Below are 19,828 nucleotides of genomic sequence, written 5' to 3'. Positions count from 1 at the left end.
TAAAGCTGCCTCATGATTTGCAAAGGGGCTGAATAACTTAATTAGAAACAAATCTGAACTTAGTGTTATGCTGTTTCTCATATCAAAACCAAATAATCATTTACCTATCATGCAGATGCTGTAACAACATAAATTTACAACTCAATACACCACAAACACAAAAAAACTTACCACCCTTAAAGAAAGAAATCACGATCTACAACACATCCTATTCTTCTCTGGGATTACTTGGGCTGGACCAGGAATAACAATCTTCTTGCCAGATAAAGACGCGGGATTGCCATTTGCTTGATCATCACCAGCAACGAGGTTTTTCTTGTTCACAATGTTGAAAATCTCTGTCAACACGGTTACGAATGCCTCCTCCACATTTGTCGCTTCCAGTGCTGAGGTTTCTAGGAAGAAGAGTCCTTCCTTTTCAGCAAATTCCTTGGCATCCTCCGTAGGCACAGCTCTCTGGTCCTCAAGATCAGTTTTGTTCCCAATCAGAATTATTACAATGTTTTTGTCTGCATGAGCACGCAATTCATCTAGCCAACGTGGGATGTGGTCAAAGGTCTGTCGTTTTGTTATGTCGTACACCAACATAGCCCCCACAGCGCCCCTGTAATATGCACTTGTAACAGCTCGGTATCTGTTCAAGAAACGAAGAGTCGTTAGAATGGCAAAAGTTATCACTTTTTCCAAATCTAGACATTAAGCAAGTCATGCAACATGTTACTAGAATACGAAGGCCAAAAGAAGTATAAAAATTTACAAAACCATAATCCAGGCAAAAGTATAAACTTGTTTGGAGTTGTTTTTTTATAGGGTTGGAAGGTTTAAGGAAATTGAATTTAGGTTTTAGAAAGTTTGAAATGTGTAACAGGGATCCTGATGAACGCTAGGTATTGTTTACGGAGAGGTTTGAAAATGGATGACAATATGCTTTGCATCATTTTTAAAAGCGACAAAAGTTACTGAAATATCAAATCATGTCTTAATAATGGTGAAAATAATTGTTTAAAATAGATTAAAAAAAATATTTTTTTAAGGAGACAAAAGTTATTATAAATATCAAATCAGCCAAATCAAGTCCTAATAGTAGGTGTTTTGTAATTTTTTATATATAAATAATATAGGAAGAGAGGTAGGATAGGTTTTGGGTTGATTTTTGTTGCTTTTTATACGGAGAGTTTTGAGTCGATTATAACCAGTCAAAGCCTTTAAAATATCAATTGTGATCCGTTTTGAAAACTGGCCAAAAATTGAAACCAAACAAAGGGGGAGCCTGTCCAATAAGTTGGTCTTACACAATAGAGGTTGAAATAGTACAGAGGATTCTTATCCGATTACCTTAGAGGAAGCCACTATAAAGTAAATCAACTCTACTCGAAAATATTCCACAATTTTTTCAACGAATATTTCTCATAGACAATATGTCACTATGCACTAATGAATAAGGCAAATCAAATACATAAAGGAGAATAAGTTTGGGTTCAAAGCCTTCACAATACTCAATTGTTAAAGAAAACCAAATACGCCAAATTGTCGAGAACCATAAATTTTTTGAGCCAAAATTTGCAGCAGAACAAAAGAAAAATAAGCTCAACACACCATGTTACGCCAGCAAAATGTAACTGTTATTAGTTGATAGTAAACTGCGGGCTGAAAATGACTATGTATTCGAAGTCCTCCTAAGATCATTTATAATCTTCTGTCAGATTCAGACATAGGATCCTAATGAGTATCAGTCGCAGAAAACCGACCAAACAGTAGATAGGATCGTCACCAATTCCATCTATTCATCCCAACCAAACGGACATCGTCTTGGAACAGTTTGGCTCCAGTAATTAAGTGGGATTATAAATGATACCAATGTATTTGATTCTCTGTTTTCAAACTCGAACTTTTACAGCATCAGGTTCTAAACACTTATTTCTCATAGATCAACTCCTCCGCAATTAACCATAAATGGATGACAAAACCACAAAGGCAGCCTTAGATATGCAAATACAGATCAACTGCACCTCAAACAAACTAACATAGCTCTAGAGCCAAGAACTAAGGCTATCCACTTGAGCTCCTTGGAAACCTAAAACAATCCCAATTCACAATCTTAAAATGAGACCAAAGCAAGAAAATAAGAGTTGGGCGCCTCAATTCCAACATCAATTCAAATTCTACGGCCTGAATATTATGCAACTAAACCGAAATCAGCGAATCAACGGAGAAGCAGGCTAATCCAGCAAAGATCAGCTACGAATTATTTCTCGAGACGAATCCCATCAGTTTTTTTCCCCACATGCAGACACTCATATTGCAGGTATCATCTCAACAAGCAAAAGCGAACATGTAAACCACAAACACAGCAGTATTTTACCTTTCTTGGCCGGCGGTATCCCAGATCTGAGCTTTGACGGACTTATGCTGTATAACCATAGTCCGGGTCTGGAATTCAACACCGATGGTGGCCTTTGAGTCCAAGCTGAACTCGTTGCGGGCGAAACGTGACAGTATTTGGGACTTGCCCACCGCCGAATCACCAATCAGCACCACCTTGAACACGTAGTCTACCTTCTGGCTCGCATCGCCATATCCTCCACTACTCGCCATTTCACTTCAAACCCAAGAAAGAAAGTTCCTCCCTTTTCCTCTGATGTGTGAGTGTTTACGTCTGTGGAGAGAGAGAGAGAGAGGAAATCAGACAAGGAAACGGCGGCGAGAATGGAGGAGATCAGATTCTGGCCGAAAGTAACAGTCCAAATGAGGTCTTATTCTTCAGTGAATTTATTGTTATTTATTGGCAGCGTTGAATGTCTTCATTGATTTTTCTTATATTTTTCTCCTTTCCTCTACCATTTTCAAATATAAATCTATTACTAAAAATAAATTAAAAATATTTATATATATATTTTATATATTATTTAAATTTAGTTTAAATAAAACATAATAAACAATTCCCTAAAACTTCTGTAACTCATCAATAAAATTATAAGTAATAAAAACAAAAAAAATCAAACACTCGTCTTTGAGCTATTTCGCATTTCACTTTTATTTTTAGTATAATGATACTGCGGTTGTTGAGATCTAGAGCAATTATAGGTAAATTTTTTGTAATTTGAATAATTATATCTGTTGTCTTTAATATTTATTTTTGTGCACAAATAAATTCCTTTATAAGTCAAAACTCAATAAAAAAATAAATAGACATCTATATTTACTCTCGAAATGACTATTACTAACTCATTGCAGGTCAAATAAATCATTTATAACCAAACTACCATTACAAAGATGAAGATATAACTCATCACTATGGAGATATTGAGTTCAAAACCTATTGAGAACATGTGTAAGGGTGCATGCATGCGAGCGTAAAAATTTTTTTTCAAATAAAAAAAATATTCTTAAAATCAAAACACTACCTTATCTTGATTGAATGGAATATATCTTAGAAATAATTACATTCACATCCTTAAATTGTTGTCTGTTAATATAAACCACTCATGTCCTTTGCACATTTATTGAAACCACATCTGGCAAAAAAAAAAAAAGCAATGATAATTTATGTAATGATATTGATGTTTTTGGGGTATATTTGTAATTTTATAAAAATAAGAGTAATTTATGTAAACATTAATATTTTCTGTGGATGTATATGTAAGTTTAAAAGATAGAGATTGCTTGTGTAAACAGATCATAAGTCAGAGAGCATAAATGTAACTATCTCTATATCTTATAAGTAAGAACAACCTTAATAAGATAGACTTGACTTATAGTCTGTTTAAACAAACCATTTTCACTTTTTGGATTTACATATACGCCCACAAATTATCAACATCATTTATACAAACTACCCATGTTCCATGTCGGATAAGCCTTGGATATACCATTTTGGTGATTTGTGTATCTTGTATGGGGAGCACCCAAAAACACATGAACATTTATTCTTTCAATGCACGTATCCTACTGATTTGTTAGTTGGAGCCTTGACAACAGTGACAAATTCGGCTGCAAAACGTTGAAGAGGAAAGTACCCAATACAAGCAGCAAACCAACAATGCTGGCTTCACTTTTGTATCATATTCGGTAAAAGAGGAACTTGAGAATGTTTCAGCATAGCAGTTGTTGTTGTTGCTTGCCAAATTGCTTCAGCTTCGGCTTGGAAGACGACGTGAGTCCAACGTAGTCGTCAGCGTTAGCTTCACTCATTGTTGAGCAAATTAGACATAAATTGCTTGTGTCTTACGAGCCTTCATCTGTTGTAGTTATTTATATTTTTAAAATTTTGAGAATAGCTTGGTAGGTCTCATGGGATGGACGTTGGTGTATATTGTATAGAGTTTTACATTACATATCTTACCTTCTAATTAAAAAAAAAAAAAACAATGCCCATATTTTTTAAAATACACATAATTTTTAAAAATTTCAATATCATTACACAAATTATCTTATATTTTGATTATAAAAAATAATTTAAATAAATCGGAGTCAAAATGTAAGTATTCCTAAGATATATTCCATCTCTCTCCAATCTAGTCAAGATAGTTTAGAATGGTTTAATTATTTTTTTATTATAAAAAAGAAAATAATAAAAATATAACAAAAAATACATATAAAAAAAATATAGCAAGTCGCGGACTTCCACAATTTTTTTTTTTAATTTTTCGACTCCAAATCACGGTCACAGTCAGCGACTTCAAGCTTTTTTTTTTAAAAAAAAAGATATTTTAATGATCATATCTATATATATGTGTGTATTATTATATATGTACTAATAATTTTCTTTTTTTATAATTTAATATATATATATATATTATTATATAGAATACATAATATATTTAATATATATATATAATAAGTGGAGTTATATTAATTTGTAATATCTCATCGATTGATAGTGAATATTTCAAGTTTTTTAGTGAATTAGTTAAAATTAGATCATGAAATTATCAACAATCAATATATTAATTTAATATATATATTATTAATTAAGTCCAATATATTCGTATTTCTACACGTTTTGGTCGAAGCGAAACATCACGTATTCATAATGAGATGGACTGGCTACAAACGCGTCCAAGACAAGAATATATGATAATTGGCTTCAACCAGGACGTATAGAATCACGAATGTGTTAGGCCTATTAGTAATATACATATAATATATATATATATATTAAATATCTATATATGTATTAATAATTTTTTTTCTATATATAATAATACATATTAAATTATTAAAAAAAAGAAAATTATTAATACATATATAGATATTTAATATATATATATATATATATTGTAATATTTTTTTTTATAAAAAGCTTGAAGTCGCGGTCATCGTCCAAGGCCCGAGTCGCGGAAGGGATCACGCCTTAATACAAATTAAACAAAAAGAAACTATATGTCCGCAACTTGCTACATTTGTTTTATACATTTTTTTTTTGTTATATTATAATTATTATTTTTTATAATAAAAAATAATTAAATCAGTTTACAAGTGATTATCATCTACATCTCATCTCCTATCACGATCCCATGTCCGCACCCCCTGATCATATCCAATGATCGTCGTTGTTATCGATGTTCTATCCATCGTGATCTGGTCGTTATTCACGTTTCATGTCTATTTCCGATCTCAAAGCAATGCCATTATTGCTCTCTAAAATTTAGGTGCAAATATATATTAAGATATTAAGGGTAAATCTCAAGATATTTCCTTTACATTGACACGAGCAACATAAAGTTTTCAAATACTATCTATTATAATTGGGAGTCTGCGCTCTACGAATTAGGTCAATTTAGATAATTTTTTGAAACAATATAATGTTTACGATTTTAAAAAGTTTAGTCCAATTGAACTGATCATGACAATAAATAAGTTTATTTAAAATAAAATAAAATGATTTATGAAAATAGATTGTAACAAAATAATAATATCTTCTGCAACAAGCACGCAAAAAGTATATGTATGTGTATGTGGAGGATGCACAATGACTAAAACAGATAAATACAAATATAAAGTGATTGATTTTTTTATATGAAGAAATAATTAATGCATACAAAAATTTAAAAGTACGTGCATCATATACTTCACAATACAAAAATATATTAAAATAAAATAAATATATGTATTTAATTTATTTTGAGTTGGTGTTTTTAATTATACTTTAATATTTATTGTCAAATATTTTTCACTAAGTCTCATACATTCTCAATAAATATTACTTTATCTTGATGATCATATTACATAAACAAACAAGGAAAATAATGGGACATTGTCCCACAGATTACTTTCGTTCATAAAAAAAATATGTTTTTTCAAGTTTCTACATTGTATCTTCTTCTATTTACATAAATGTTCCAAGTCGAGAACCTCGATATAAGGCATTGAGGGTCCTATAGAGACTTGCACTAATTACTGCAACCATATTTCGTCGGCAGAAGATGTAGGTCGTTTGGGCAGTTCTAGTGTGTTAGTAGGCAACTTGACTCTTAGGAATCGTCATGTAAAAGCCTCTTAAGGCTTGATCAGTATGATTGGGATTTTTTTTATTATAATAGTATGAGATTCGTTCTCGAACTTGAGGAATCATGACAGTTACGTGCATACGAAGACTATGTCTTGAATTTGACGATTGGTGGCCTTGTCGTAAAGCATGGTCATCATAAGTCTTATCCAGTTCAGTTGGAGTATGTAGCGAGAACTGTGGATTTCAAGATAGGATATATCACTTGTCCGTGTGCAAGATCTCTTGTGTGCTTTGAGATGGTTTAGACTCTAACACTATGTTTGCTTTCATGTTTTGACATTTCTCGAGACAAGATAAAATACACTCAATGTTTGTTTTTGTCTTTTTTACAACTTATTTTGTTTATTTTTTTTATTTTTCAACTTTCTATAAATAATATATATACACTAATACATGTATAATATAAAAGTGACATAATTTGATAATGAATAGTATTTTTTGTCTCCAAAAAATACAATATTAAACCTACAATATTTATATATATATATTTAAATATAAAAATATATATAAAAGAGGTTTGACAATGAACAGTTATTTTTGTCTTCCAAATTCTAACATCAAACCTACAACACTTATTCTAAAATATTTTAAACTACCTCTAAACACAAATTCGAACATACCATCTATCTCCAACACATACTTATTTATTTCTATTTTTATCTCTCCATCTCCAAAACACCAAAACAAAATACTCAAAATACAAATCCAAACACTATGTAATAGTCTTTGGCCAAAGCAATTGATCGATCAGGGATGGATTTCCTAGATCGGATCAGTAGAGTAAATTCATCTCGAGTGTCAAGTGTAGTTGTTTAGTCAAGGATGGGAACCGACCCCCAATTCCATGCCCTAGACTAAGGCTGGAGATGATCAACAGTAGACATGTACTCGTACGGATTTGGAGCCTAAATGTTCACGTTGCTATTCACCTAGCCTCTAGAGTCATGACTATTGCTAGATGATCACCCATGGTAACGCGCTATTTTCGTTTATGGATAATAAAAATATTTAATTAAATTAAATTTAATTAATTGTATTAGTCACACACACACCAAGTCTAGTTGAAGGTGAACCTAAAGAGTCACATTGTACCACTATAATGGGATAGAATTAATTCCAAAAGAGTCGGATTAATTTAATTGAATTAAATTAATTTTTGAAGAGAATAAATAATTGGATCATTTATTTAGACCAATTTATTAGATAGATGACTCAAAATTCAATTAATTGAATTAATTAAAATTTAAGTTAGTCATTCAAATTAAATGGATTAATATTATTTGGCTTGGTCCAATTTATAAATTGGACTTATAAAATGAAAGAGAGAGCATGACCTTGGATCTTTTAATTAGATTAAAAGATGAAGAGTTTAATGTTGGGCTTGTAATTAAATTAGATTTAATTAAAGTTCTTCAGACGTGCGCTTGACTTAATTTTAATTAATCGAGCCATGTCCATTAAATACAAGCCCAAGGCTTTGGTTAGACTTTGGCTAGGTCAAGGAAGATATTTTAGAGAGTATTGGCTGATTTTCTTGAGGGAAAATTGTGTATGAGGGGTTGTTAGGGTTAGGATGGTTGTTTTGGAGTCTAACGAGGTTAGAACTTCATGTATATGTATGACTAGGTTATATATACCTACATCTAACCTTAGCCACACACACAACATATACTAGCCTCTAAAGCACTCTCCAAATTTCTCTCTCTCTCTCTCTCTCTTGTCTTTTCTCTCTATCTTCAAGTTCTTCTTTTGGTCTTAGAAATTAAAGAAAAACGAAAAAAAATCAATACACATTAATCAATAGCAGTTGTTTTGATTCTATTCTTTCGTGGTCGTTCTTGCTAGCACGAGAAGGCCATATCTTTGTCGTGAGAGGGTGGATGATTTTAGAGGATCTCATCTTCGAGATCTATTCGTGAATGGAGCCAGAGGCGAGGAATTAAAACTTGTAGCCGTATGACAAAATGATGAGGGTAAAACTCCTTTTATGTTTTCCATCTCTTCTCAATTTTCTTGTGAGATCCTTGGCCTTTATTTTTTTATTGTACATTGAAGGTTCAGAAAAAGATTAAGGGTACACCACTTGATTGGGTTTAATGTATGTTTTTATTATTATTTATTATTTTTGCGTTTTTCAGACCGATCCACTCCCTTCATCTTAAGCACAAACTTTTAAATTTGATAGTAATTTAAACAAATTCGAACATAATGTTGTTACATACTGGAGTCCAACAACACCACAAGGGTCAAAGGATCTCTAATAAAATTCTAAAATCAATGGAGGTCTAACCTGCAAAACAAGAGTTAGCACTCCCTTAAGTCATTACTTATATTACTAAAAATTAGATTGAAAAATTTAAAATAATGCAAGAACAATGGCGTAATAATTAAAGTAACTTGATAAAAAATAACATAATAATAATCGCATGGAGTGCAGAAATGTGCAAGAAGCTTGCTAAAATTGAGAGAAAGAATGACTGAGAGTGAGTGGTACTTGTTACCCTTATGATTGTGCAATGACATCTAATTATAGACCGACCAAGAACAAAATCCAAAAGTGATTGCAGGGTGTGATACACCGTTTAAACGGATTACAATTTGGAGCTATTTGGAGGAAGATATGACTGTTCAAAGAAGTCTTGTCCAGTTAATTTGAATATGCAGATCTTGTTTTACCTTTTGTTAGCAAGTCAGTCACCATAAACTTAGGGGGAGGTTGTCGAATTTTTTTTAATATGATGTGTCCCAAAGTATTAAGAGTATGTATATCATAGAATTTTGTTTGTCTGATAAGTTATCTTGCAGAATCAAATTTATTTTTGAACTTATTAAATTAGTATAAACACAAAAATTATAAACTCAATACATTATTCATGATCCAGCAAGTTTGGGTGTGTTGGACTGCTTAATGAGGGCCCACTCTTTTATTTTGAGCTTTAAAAAAATAATTGAAGAGATATTGATTGGTTTACTGTACTCATTAAAGTCTACGATTTTTTATTAATATTTTTGAAAAATATAAATTTTGTGACATCCCTTGAAGAGTATATACTATATAATAATGTTGTGGAGATATAATTTGATTGCAAAAAGACAAAAGAAGGATAAAAGGGTGATCTGACAGCTCTGATGAAATCTCTGCACACAATTCGAGAGAGATGTCTGAGCGGAATTTTCCGTCTGCATCAATAAAAGTACAATCAAATTGGGCTCCGTTTCCAGTTTATGGGCTACGACGAGTTTCCACTGGCCTAATACAGTAACATATGGGAGATGGCCCATTTTATTGCTGTGTTATGTGAAGTTTTAATAATTTTATTGTGATGTACATGTGGGGAAAATTATATTTTTTTTACTCTTTAACTTTACCTCCGATTAATTTTAATCTTATAAATATGTTTTTTTATTTATTTAGTTTTGTAAATTATAAAAATAACAATAAATAATTATGATGCGTGTAATTTTAGCACGAGTAAAAAATATTGGATCTTGATGTTAGATTTGACTAATTGAGTAAAAGCTTTTGAGAAAGAGACTTGCAAAATAAAAAGTTAGCACTCTGATGCTTAAGTTAGTTTTGAATTCAAGAATAGATGAATATGAAAATAAATTATGTCGAGAAATTATGATAAAAGTGAAAATTCCGTATGTAAGAATACGAAATTATAGTAGTAAGAGGAGTTCTCGAGTGTGGAAGGGTACCGTTTGTTAAGGGGTATCCCCTATTTATAGAGGATAAGTCCCTCTGTAACAGGAGTTATAGTGAGGGGTATCCGCATGCCCAACGAAAAAAACAGGGTTCAGGAGGGATATGGTTGCACCTTATCCATTCCTTAAGCAGCAAGTCTTCGGATGAGGGGGACTCCTTCTTCGTGCAGACTCCTACCTGGTGGGGAGTCCTCTTAAACTGAATAGTCTAATCTCTTGAGGGCATCTTCCTCCCTTCGGAATGACCTTTAAAAGATGCAGCAGGATTTCGTACTGGGCCTCCTTCTTGGGCCAAGCTTGCAGGTTTTATCCTCAGATGAATTTTGGGATGGGGGCTCCTCCTTGGGTTGAGCCAGCAAGCCTCCCTCTTGAGCCGATCTTGAGGAAACATGCCCCCTTCCTTTTCTAATCTATTTTCTTGGGGACACCTACTAAGGTCACCCGCCTATCTACTTTTTGGGTGGCACCCGTCTGTCTACTTTCTGGGGGGCACCTGTTAAGGCCGCATGTCTATCCACTTTTTAGAGGGCATCCACCTGTCAACTTTTCTAAGGGGCACCTGCTAGAGGGTACCCGCCTGTCTACTTTTCTAGGGGGCACCTGCCAAGGCCGCCCGTCTATCTACTTTCTAATCGGCATCTGCCAAGGCCGCCTATCAAGTATTTTTGGGGCATTTTATGATTTGGGCCTCTCATGACTTGTGCCTCCTTGGACGTTACGGGCCTCTTGTTTGTTCCTTCTTTTTTTGGATCATTTGGGCTTTTTTGGCCTAACATATTTTTATGCACATTAAATCCAAATTAGGATTTTTTACATGATTTTCTGGCAAGATTTTGAAAATCAACCAAAAATTGCCACATGGCAAGCAATTTGTTGACTTTTCAATAATTTAGACACGTGTACAACCACTTATAATGACGCCTTCAATGTTGACCTGTCATTATTTAAATACCAAAATTCCAAAAAAAATATAATTAAAATTAAAAAATTAAATTTATTTTAATACTTATATTATTTATTATAAATAATATTAACTATATTTATAAATTAAAAAAAATAACTTTTATTTTTTTTAATTTTCTTTAAAAAACTTAACTTTTTCTTAATTTTTAAATTACGTTCAATTATTAATAAATATATTTTTTTTAAAAATTTTGCAGCAACAAAGATTAGATCGTCGTCGCCGCACAAGAGGGCGGTTGTGCCCTCTCACCTCTGGGTGACAGCGCCACCCAAATCTATTTGTCCAGGCGATCGTCGTCGTCACCGGAATGGACGCCGTCACACCGATGTACTTCGTCACCCCCTATGCGTGAATGTTGAGGGATTGGGGAGGAAAGTCTGAGGGGATGGGGGCGGGGGGTGAGAAGTTAATTTTTTTAAAATAAATATAATTTTTATATATTATAATTATATATCATGCGCATAAAAATAGATTGGCCCAAAGAAGCCCATACGATCCAAAAAGAAAAAAGAAACGAGAGGCCCGTAACATCCCAGGAGGCCCAAGTAATGAGAGACCCAAATATCATGAGAGGTTCAAAAACACTTGATAGGCGGCCTTACCAGGTGCCCCCCCCCCCAAAAAGCAGACAGGTGGGTGGTCTTGGTAGGTGCCCCATAGAAAGTGGACCAGGTTGTAGGGTGCCCCCTTCTTGGGTTTAACCCTAGCGACCTGGGCAGGCTGACTTCTCCTGGGCTGGTGGGCTTGGGTTTGGGTCTAACATTTCTTCTTGAGCCAATTCTTTTTAAGTCATGCCCATCATTTAGTCCCTCTACTCTAAGGAGGAAGGGTGCATCCTAAATCCTTAGAGTAGGAGACTTCGCTTCATTTGGAGGGAGGAAGGTATCCTGTTGTTCTCTGAATGAAAGGCCTTAGTATATTTGGAAAGGGAGGACCTTCCTATCTTAGTTTTGGGGTTTGTCCATCTATCCAGCTGCTGCAGCTTCGCCTTATTAGGAAATGAGGTAGCAGCTTTTGGAAAGTTGATCTAACGGCCGCAATGATGGCGAGAAGGGCAACATGCACGTTCGATGGCCTCTGCCCAAGCGCCAGGTAACTGCTCTTTTAGTATGGCGGTTATCAAGGACGTGGATTAAAACCTCTTCCTCAGCAACCTCTCATATTCCTCTCATTCTCCCTCAAAAAGTTTATCTTCAAAGCACCAAGGCCTCCATTCCGACTTTCCTTCTTCTCTGTAAGTATCTTTTCTTCTTTTTCTTTAGAGTTTCTTCGTTCTTGAAAAAATATCTTCCTCTGGTGAATCTGTACATTTTCTTAAGGAGATCTTTCCTGGGCGATGATCCCTCGGAGACCACCTCCAAGAGGGCGGGCCCTATTCGTCCCATTTTGGAAAGGGCTTGAGGCAGACCACAACCGCCGCTTGTCGCCTGATAGATGAGGATACTGATGAGGAAGATGAGGGGGAAAACGAAAGGGAGGGGTTTTCCCCCGATGAAGAGAGGGTGAGGTCTCCACCAGAGGAGGCTGAGACGCCGGAGTCCTCTACTGCGGGTGAACCTTCTGGGTTCTCTCTTAGGGGAGATCCTCTTGTGGAAGAGGGGGAAAAGGAGAAGGTTCCTCAGTTGCCGATGGACTAGGGGCCTTCTATCTTGTGGACCTCTTCCATAAATCAACTCGTCCAAGAGTGTCATATTCCGTCTGAGTTTGTTGTATATACTCCTTCCCCTATGAGTGGTCTATTTTTCCCTCATCCTAATTGTTTATGTTTTTTTGCCACCCAGTTAAGATCAGGTCTTCGTTTCCCTATTCCTCTTTTTTATTCCGAAGTCGCCCACATTTTCCATGTCCCTTTGAGTCAGTCGGTCCCAAATTCTTTTAAGATTTTAGCCGAGTTCTTTATGGTTCTCCATTTTCATGGTTACCTTGTAACTACTCACGTGTTCGCTAAGTGTTATTGCCTTAAGAAAGCCAAAAAAGGGTTCTTCTGCTTTGTCCCTCGTTCCAGGAGTGTCTTTCTTGCAGCTTTCTCATGCCCCAAAACACTGGAAAATTAGCTATTTTTTCATCCTCCCTCCCCAAGCTTGGTCTTTTCCTCGGCAATGGATTTTTGAGGCCCCTCCCCCTACGCATGCGGGCAAGGACAGTGGCATTGTCCTCCTTGCTGGAAGAGTTGAATGCCTCCCCTTACGACTGTCGGTCCTTAATAGATGAGAGATTGTTGGGGCATTTTGGGATGATTCCCGTGACAAAGCCTTGGGGGATCCTTAGTTTTTTCTAGTTTTCGCCCGTTATTGCTTCTCATTTCCTGTTTTCTTGGAGTATTGATTCTTATTGTTTGACTTTGTGTAGAGAAAATCATGTTCAGCATGCTGATGACAGATCACGTGGTGGGGGGTTGGCCCTCCTCACGTGATGACAGATCAAACGCCCCACCAAACACCGTCGCCCGCGGCTGTGACATTGGACACGGTCAGTGTCTTATTCCACTTGTCAATATATACAACTTTATATTTCGATACTTCTTCAGAATTTGTGCGCCTATACATATAATTAACAATCATATCTATATAGTGGTGAATATATATGTGGGTGAATATCTATGTAACTCTGCTGTCGAATTTTGCAGTTTTTAATTTCGTTGTAGTGCTTCTCCACTGAAAGTAATAAATTCGTATTTATTAGATTAATGAGGCAGCGATTATTCAGTTATTTCTTTCTTGCTTGGTGTGGGTTTTATGAGATTTTGGTGTCAAAGGCCATTATGGAGACTCCGAAGATTCCATGTTTTTCTATTCAAGCAGCACATAAACTTGCAAAATGGAATTTTATTTGTTGCTGTTTGATCACATATGTCCCATTCTCTTTGACAATAATGCTTTCAGATAGTATTAGTTGGAAGATAGTTGGCTACTTGGAAGATACTAAATTTTTGGCTGTATAGAATTTTAAGGCACACGTGTGCCAAATTTACAGCAGTTAGGCGAGAAATGTAGTATAGGAAGTGGCTACAAATATAGATATTTGGGCTATATTGTCTGGATTAATAGAGCCTTAAACTAGTTCTTTGCTTCCTGCTCCATTGTGGGACCAAAACCAGGAGCAGTCTCTTCTGTGGAGTTTGTATGGATGATTTGATGGCGAAGATATTGTTAATTCAGGGAAACCGTTATTAACTTGAGAAGCACTGAAGAGCTCGCCTTATAACGTCGGACCAGTATCTTTGTTTTGTTTAAGTTCCTATAAATGCATCCTTGTTGGGGAATGATACTCCAATAACTTTTTTAATACCTGCAACTAGAAGATACAATACGAGACCAACTATTTCACAAGTTTTGGACAAGATGAAGGAAAGACAAAAGAGAAGACAACAAGAGTAGTTTAGCCTGTATCTTCATCTTGTACATGGCCTTGTTTTTTGGGTAAATAGCCTGTTCTTTTTGTAAATATAAAAAATTTATCTATAATATGACATTCAATGTTTCTTTTGTAATGTGGCAGTAAAAACAATATCAAGTTTCAATCCTTTCTAATAGAGTCCAATTTTATGTTTTTGTCAATTTTGTTTAGTGTTGGTATTTATTTTTTCTGTATATTTTCAGCTTCTATTTCTGAAATTTAAGCATGAGGAATCCAGTTACAAAAATGCCAAAAAAGTTAAAATAATTAAACATTAGAGTTTTACAAGTTTAGTTTACATTCTTCATTTTAACAACAAAACTAACACTAACACAAAAAAAACCTGGTAACACCAATCCAAAAATTGACATTTCTACCAAATGTTTCTTCTTTGATGTTAACACCAATAGATCCACCAGTCTGCAACTTTGACACTACTTTCTCACCATCGTCCAAAGCACATTGTTCATTAAAGCCACGGAAAAATTCTTCGCCACTGTGTACTTCAGCATGAAATTTTAGAGGAAACCCACTAGGTATCCATGTAGCTCTTTTGGGCTCCAACCAACAAAAAATTCTACAAACTTGGTATCTGCAACAATAATATAACTTACATTTCGAGGGTTTTGTTTGTGACTCCACTACTCTAATTTCGGCCTTCAAATTGCACACACATAAAGGCGTAGTTGGAAGTTTCAGATCTAGTGATTGTGTGTTTTGTCATGATTTGCTTTTTTGGAATGATAAAGATGATCTTGACATTTTCTCTATTTTTTGGAGAAAAAAACGTGCGAAACAAGTGGAAGAATGAGAAATTGCAATAACAGATGAGCAAGCTGCTGCACTTTTATTTGGGGAAAATGCAGGGGGATAATTTGCTCTTTACACTAACACAGGGGGGTATTTTGCACTTAACCTCTTTCATTTGATGGAGGGGCAGAATTATCAAAAAACAACATAAATATGACCCCCCAACAACAACATTGGCGCGTGCGCCACACCTTAAACTCAGAGAGGTCCAATTGCTATAATAAAATTTTCACATGGAAGTAATTTGGTATGTTTTATATCACAAGGGTATCATGCATATTACCCGAATCACATGGGCTGCGCTGCACTTTTCCCTAATAAATATCCAAATAATTTTGAATTATAATCAGTATGTTTGGTTTTGATTTATAGAGTATGTTTGGCTTGTTTATTTTTGTAAGTTTTGGATATATTTTTGATTATTTTAAAACAGTTTTAATTACTTTTTCTCCAAAAAATATAATTAATTAAAAAATAATATTTATTTTAATCACTCACAACTAAATAAATTATATATATAAAAGAGATATGATTTGACAATGAATAATACTTTTTGTCTCCCCATTACCCAACATTAAACATACCATACTTAATTTATATTATCTCCAAAAACAAATTCAAACATACACACTATTTCTAGATTATTTTTATTTATTTATATTTTTTTCCCTCTATATTCACAAAATACTCCAAAATAAGTTAACAACAAAATAAAACATTATGAATGTTTTCAGCTCGTTCCATTCTTTTGCACACCTACCCTCCCGGTACCAAACATTGGACGTATCGCACCTTGTATCAGTTTTCTGCTCTCTCTCTCTCTCTCTCTCTCTCTCTCTCTCACACACACACACACACACACACACACACACACACACACACACACACAGAATTCAGTGAACCCCCCCTGAGTTCAATCATGGTTACAATTCCACGCCCTAATCCCATGAATAGTTGATGGGCCAGTATTGCGAATAGCTTCAGTGATAACATAAATGGCTCTCATGCTTCAAACCATCTCCGGAAACAAGAACCCCAGCACCTCTAATCTCCTTGTCTCCCAGAGCCGTTTCTTGAAATCCCTGAAATTCTATTTTCCACCCTCAAATTCAAGAACCCATTTCCTTAATTGTAGATTTTTGACATCCCAAAGTTACCTTTTCGCCGCCACTAAAGTCAATGCCTCTTTCGAAGAACCGTACGGAGCCTCACAGAATCAAGTTGGCGGGAATAGCAGCAGCAGCTTCGATGCTTTTCTTTCTGCTGTTGAATTCCTCAGCCTCGCTTCCTCGGCGGCGGTTTCTGTTTACATCGCCGTGAGATGTGGGATACAGAAGGGAGGAGCTTTGGGGTTGTTGGGGAGCAAGATTTTAGTGTGGCAGTGTGTGGTTCTGGTGGGCGGGTTGGTGGCTGGAGCGGTGATACGGCAGCGGCAATGGAGGAGGGTTTGTGGGGTTGGGCTTTCGAGAGCGCCGGCTTCTTCTGGGGCTAATTTGTTGGAGAGGGTGGAGAAACTGGAGGACGATTTGCGCAGCTCGGCGACGATTATTCAAGCTTTGTCGAGGCGGCTTGAGAAGCTGGGCATTCGGTTCAGGCTCACCCGGAAGGCTCTCAAGGAACCTATTGCTGAGGTAATTTGATTTGTGTAGCACTTGTTTGAATAACATTTAGGAAGTATTCATTGGAGCATTTGGGTTGTGAGATATTGATTACATGATTTTTTATTTAGGAATTGGAGGATATTTATGATGAACTGTATTTGTAATGAGAATGAAAATTTTATTCAAGAGAAGATGCATTGCTAGCTTTTGTTGAAAGAGATGAAGCCCAGTTTGGTATTAACGACCAGGGCATATTGATTTGGTAGTAATAAATGTTGCTAAGAAAATGTCGTGGAGTTGTTACTGAAGGATTGAGGTCAAGTTTTGGCCGTCGACAAGTTGTTGTCCTTGCCGGGGGCATGGTTGAAGGAGTGCTAGTATTAGCATGTATGTTGTTGCATGATCTTTGTTCGAAAAGAAGAACCCGCGTATTTGTCTAAGAGTTTCCTCTTTCATTTTCATTCTTCAGAGTGTCACTATGGATTTCACTATCGCCTTTTAACAAGTGTGGTTGTGGATTTGTGTAGAGGAGTCTGAGGGTGTTAGTGTCTTAGATCTTGGCTTTGGGAATATTGAAATTCAAACTTTCTATGTTGTTTCCAGACTTCAGCGTTAGTCCAGAAAAATTCTGAGGCCACCCGAGCATTGGCAGCACAAGAGGACATTTTGGAGAAGGAGCTTGGTGAAATACAAAAGGTTCTGCTTGCTATGCAGGTAGATACTAAATATTGAACTTATAAACTGATATTGGATGGTTACTGTTGCACAATGATTAAAAGTATGATATTATGCTGTATATTCTAAAATAATCCACGTACCTCAGACGTCAAAATTTTTCTTTCTTTCTTGAGTTCTTTTTTTCCCTTGTCTTGGTTTTCAAACATTTTTGTTCTCTGCCCTCGCATGGTAAAGAGCGAAAACCAGTAGAAGAGCAAGATCGTTAATTGGTATAAATCGGTTTTAAACAGCAAAAATTCTGCTCAGTTCATAGCTCGTGAAATTAAGAAAGCAAAAGACGAGCAACTGAATTTGTCAAAACCCCCAATCATATATTAAATGCGCTATTCACCGAAGAAGGGCTGAAACTGTGGCCTCCAGTCCAGTCCACATGTCATCACCAAAGCTGATTAGACTATTTCAACTGCCAGAGTCCTATATCATGCTAAAATGGGTTCAAATGACTCCCCTTTTTCTTTTTGGGTTGACTGGCTGGGAGTTGATAGTTTGCGTCCCTGTATTTCCATTCAAATTTGTATACTATCATTTATCCCCAATTCACTTCTTAGTTATTTACCTCTGGACTTGTGGACCTGGAACATCTATAGCATGCTTTGATTTGGTTTACTGCTAGAGTCTTTGACACTGGTCTGCAATCTAACATTACTTTTTTATGGAAATTTGGCATCAAAGTGGTAAGGAAATATATAAACATTTTGCCTACAAAATTTTGATGTCATTTTTCTCATTTAATTTATTAAGATAATCTTTTAAGGACTTTCTAGATATACTGATAAGGTATACTGAAAATTGCTTTTGCTTGCAGTCTCGTACCCAGGGTAGTGAAATATTGTAGACTAGCTATTTTTAACCTGTCCCCAATATCTTGTTAACTGCATTTTATGTTTATTTTTCATCTGAGCCTTTGTGCCGGATTTAGTTAGAGATATTCTGGAAATTATTCACCTATTAGATTCTTAGTTTCCCTTGCCGTATTAATACGGATAACATACTATTCAACCATAGTGCCTATTTGATGTTAATCAACTGCTATTCCTTGTCGTGTGTCCTGTAGGAGCAACAGCAAAAACAGCTTGAGCTCATTCTTGCAATTGGGAAAGCTGGGAAGTTGTTGGAAACCAAACGAGTAAAGAGTCGAGATCAGAAAGCACCCGAGACTTCTGAATCATCAGTGGATGGAGTAGCAAATTTGGAAATAAACCAAATCGAAACTCTGGCACGGAAGAAAGAAGCCAACAACGACAGACCTTAGATTTCCAATACAAACTTGGACATGGTCCTGAGTCTTGTTTGACACTGCAAGCAGAGTGCTCGATCGCATTCTCTTCATGGTCAAGCTTTGATGGTTCACATATTGTTCCAGCTTGCAGCTGTCAACTTCGGTAGGCAGATAGAAATGTGTTCCAGCTCGTTGAGATATCATACTTGTAGGAGAAAGATGATGGAAAGAAGGGAGAGTGCCACTGTATTCATCAAACTTCTTTCCATGCTGTAGTTTTTGGCACAGAACAGAGGAGACAGAGAGAGATGGAGCACAAGGCACCAGAAACAAAAGGCAGTTCTTCATCATCACATCCGGTAATGAGTCGTTGCACGACTATGTTATATGTTCAGCAAATGTACCTCTAAGAACCATATGATTTTTGAACTCATCTCCCGCACTTGTTTCTTCCTACTGTTACTTCAAGTTCAACTGCACTCCGTTTCATTAATATAAAAACTCCCTACTTTTTCTTGTCTTCCATTTCTTCTTTGCATTGTTTGTGTTCTTCTCTGCATCAAGTCTCTTGCTACCCTTTGCTATCTTTTCATCTACTCTGTAAAATTGCTGGAGATTGTAAATTTGGGATGACAATGGAGCAGTCGTCTTCTTTTTATATAAAGTGACATACATCAGATCTTATATAAGATTAATTACTTGGTCGATAATGCTATAAATTTCAATTTGCACTCAAATTATAAAGAAATTTCATCAATGCTATTTAGAGATAATTACATTTACATCTCCTGACCTATTGATTCATTTGCAAAAATTATTCCTGCTTTTTTGGATAATTCCACATAATATAACAAGCCGTCCCCTCCCTGCTTCTCGGATTT

The 19,828-nt window shown here is 35.5% G+C and overlaps 2 protein-coding genes and 1 long non-coding RNA gene across 3 annotated transcripts; 2 read left to right on the top strand and 1 right to left on the bottom strand.

The window, feature by feature from the left end:
- On the bottom strand, nucleotides 1-2,787 carry LOC105178293 (ras-related protein Rab11D). Its single transcript, XM_011101741.3, has 2 exons — nucleotides 2,363-2,787; nucleotides 1-634 (listed from the first exon to the last, which is right to left on the bottom strand). The coding sequence occupies exons 1-2, from the start codon at nucleotides 2,593-2,595 to the stop codon at nucleotides 190-192; spliced, it is 678 nt and encodes a 225-aa protein (XP_011100043.1). The 5' UTR covers nucleotides 2,596-2,787; the 3' UTR covers nucleotides 1-189.
- A 5,385-nt stretch (nucleotides 2,788-8,172) lies between these two features.
- LOC148786945 (uncharacterized) lies at nucleotides 8,173-14,713 on the top strand. Its single transcript, XR_016067343.1, has 3 exons — nucleotides 8,173-8,484; nucleotides 13,533-13,652; nucleotides 14,281-14,713. It is a non-coding gene; the product is annotated as an uncharacterized LOC148786945 (long non-coding RNA).
- A 1,426-nt stretch (nucleotides 14,714-16,139) lies between these two features.
- LOC105178294 (uncharacterized) lies at nucleotides 16,140-19,472 on the top strand. Its single transcript, XM_011101742.3, has 3 exons — nucleotides 16,140-17,020; nucleotides 17,594-17,704; nucleotides 18,783-19,472. The coding sequence occupies exons 1-3, from the start codon at nucleotides 16,385-16,387 to the stop codon at nucleotides 18,978-18,980; spliced, it is 945 nt and encodes a 314-aa protein (XP_011100044.1). The 5' UTR covers nucleotides 16,140-16,384; the 3' UTR covers nucleotides 18,981-19,472.
- The last annotated feature ends 356 nt before the right edge of the window (nucleotides 19,473-19,828 follow it).

The sequence above is a fragment of the Sesamum indicum genome, linkage group LG9 (assembly GCF_026168435.1).
Source record: "Sesamum indicum cultivar Baizhima isolate 11 linkage group LG9, ASM2616843v1, whole genome shotgun sequence".
Taxonomy (NCBI): Eukaryota; Viridiplantae; Streptophyta; class Magnoliopsida; order Lamiales; family Pedaliaceae; genus Sesamum; species Sesamum indicum.
This window is presented reverse-complemented; position numbering and strand designations above follow the sequence as displayed.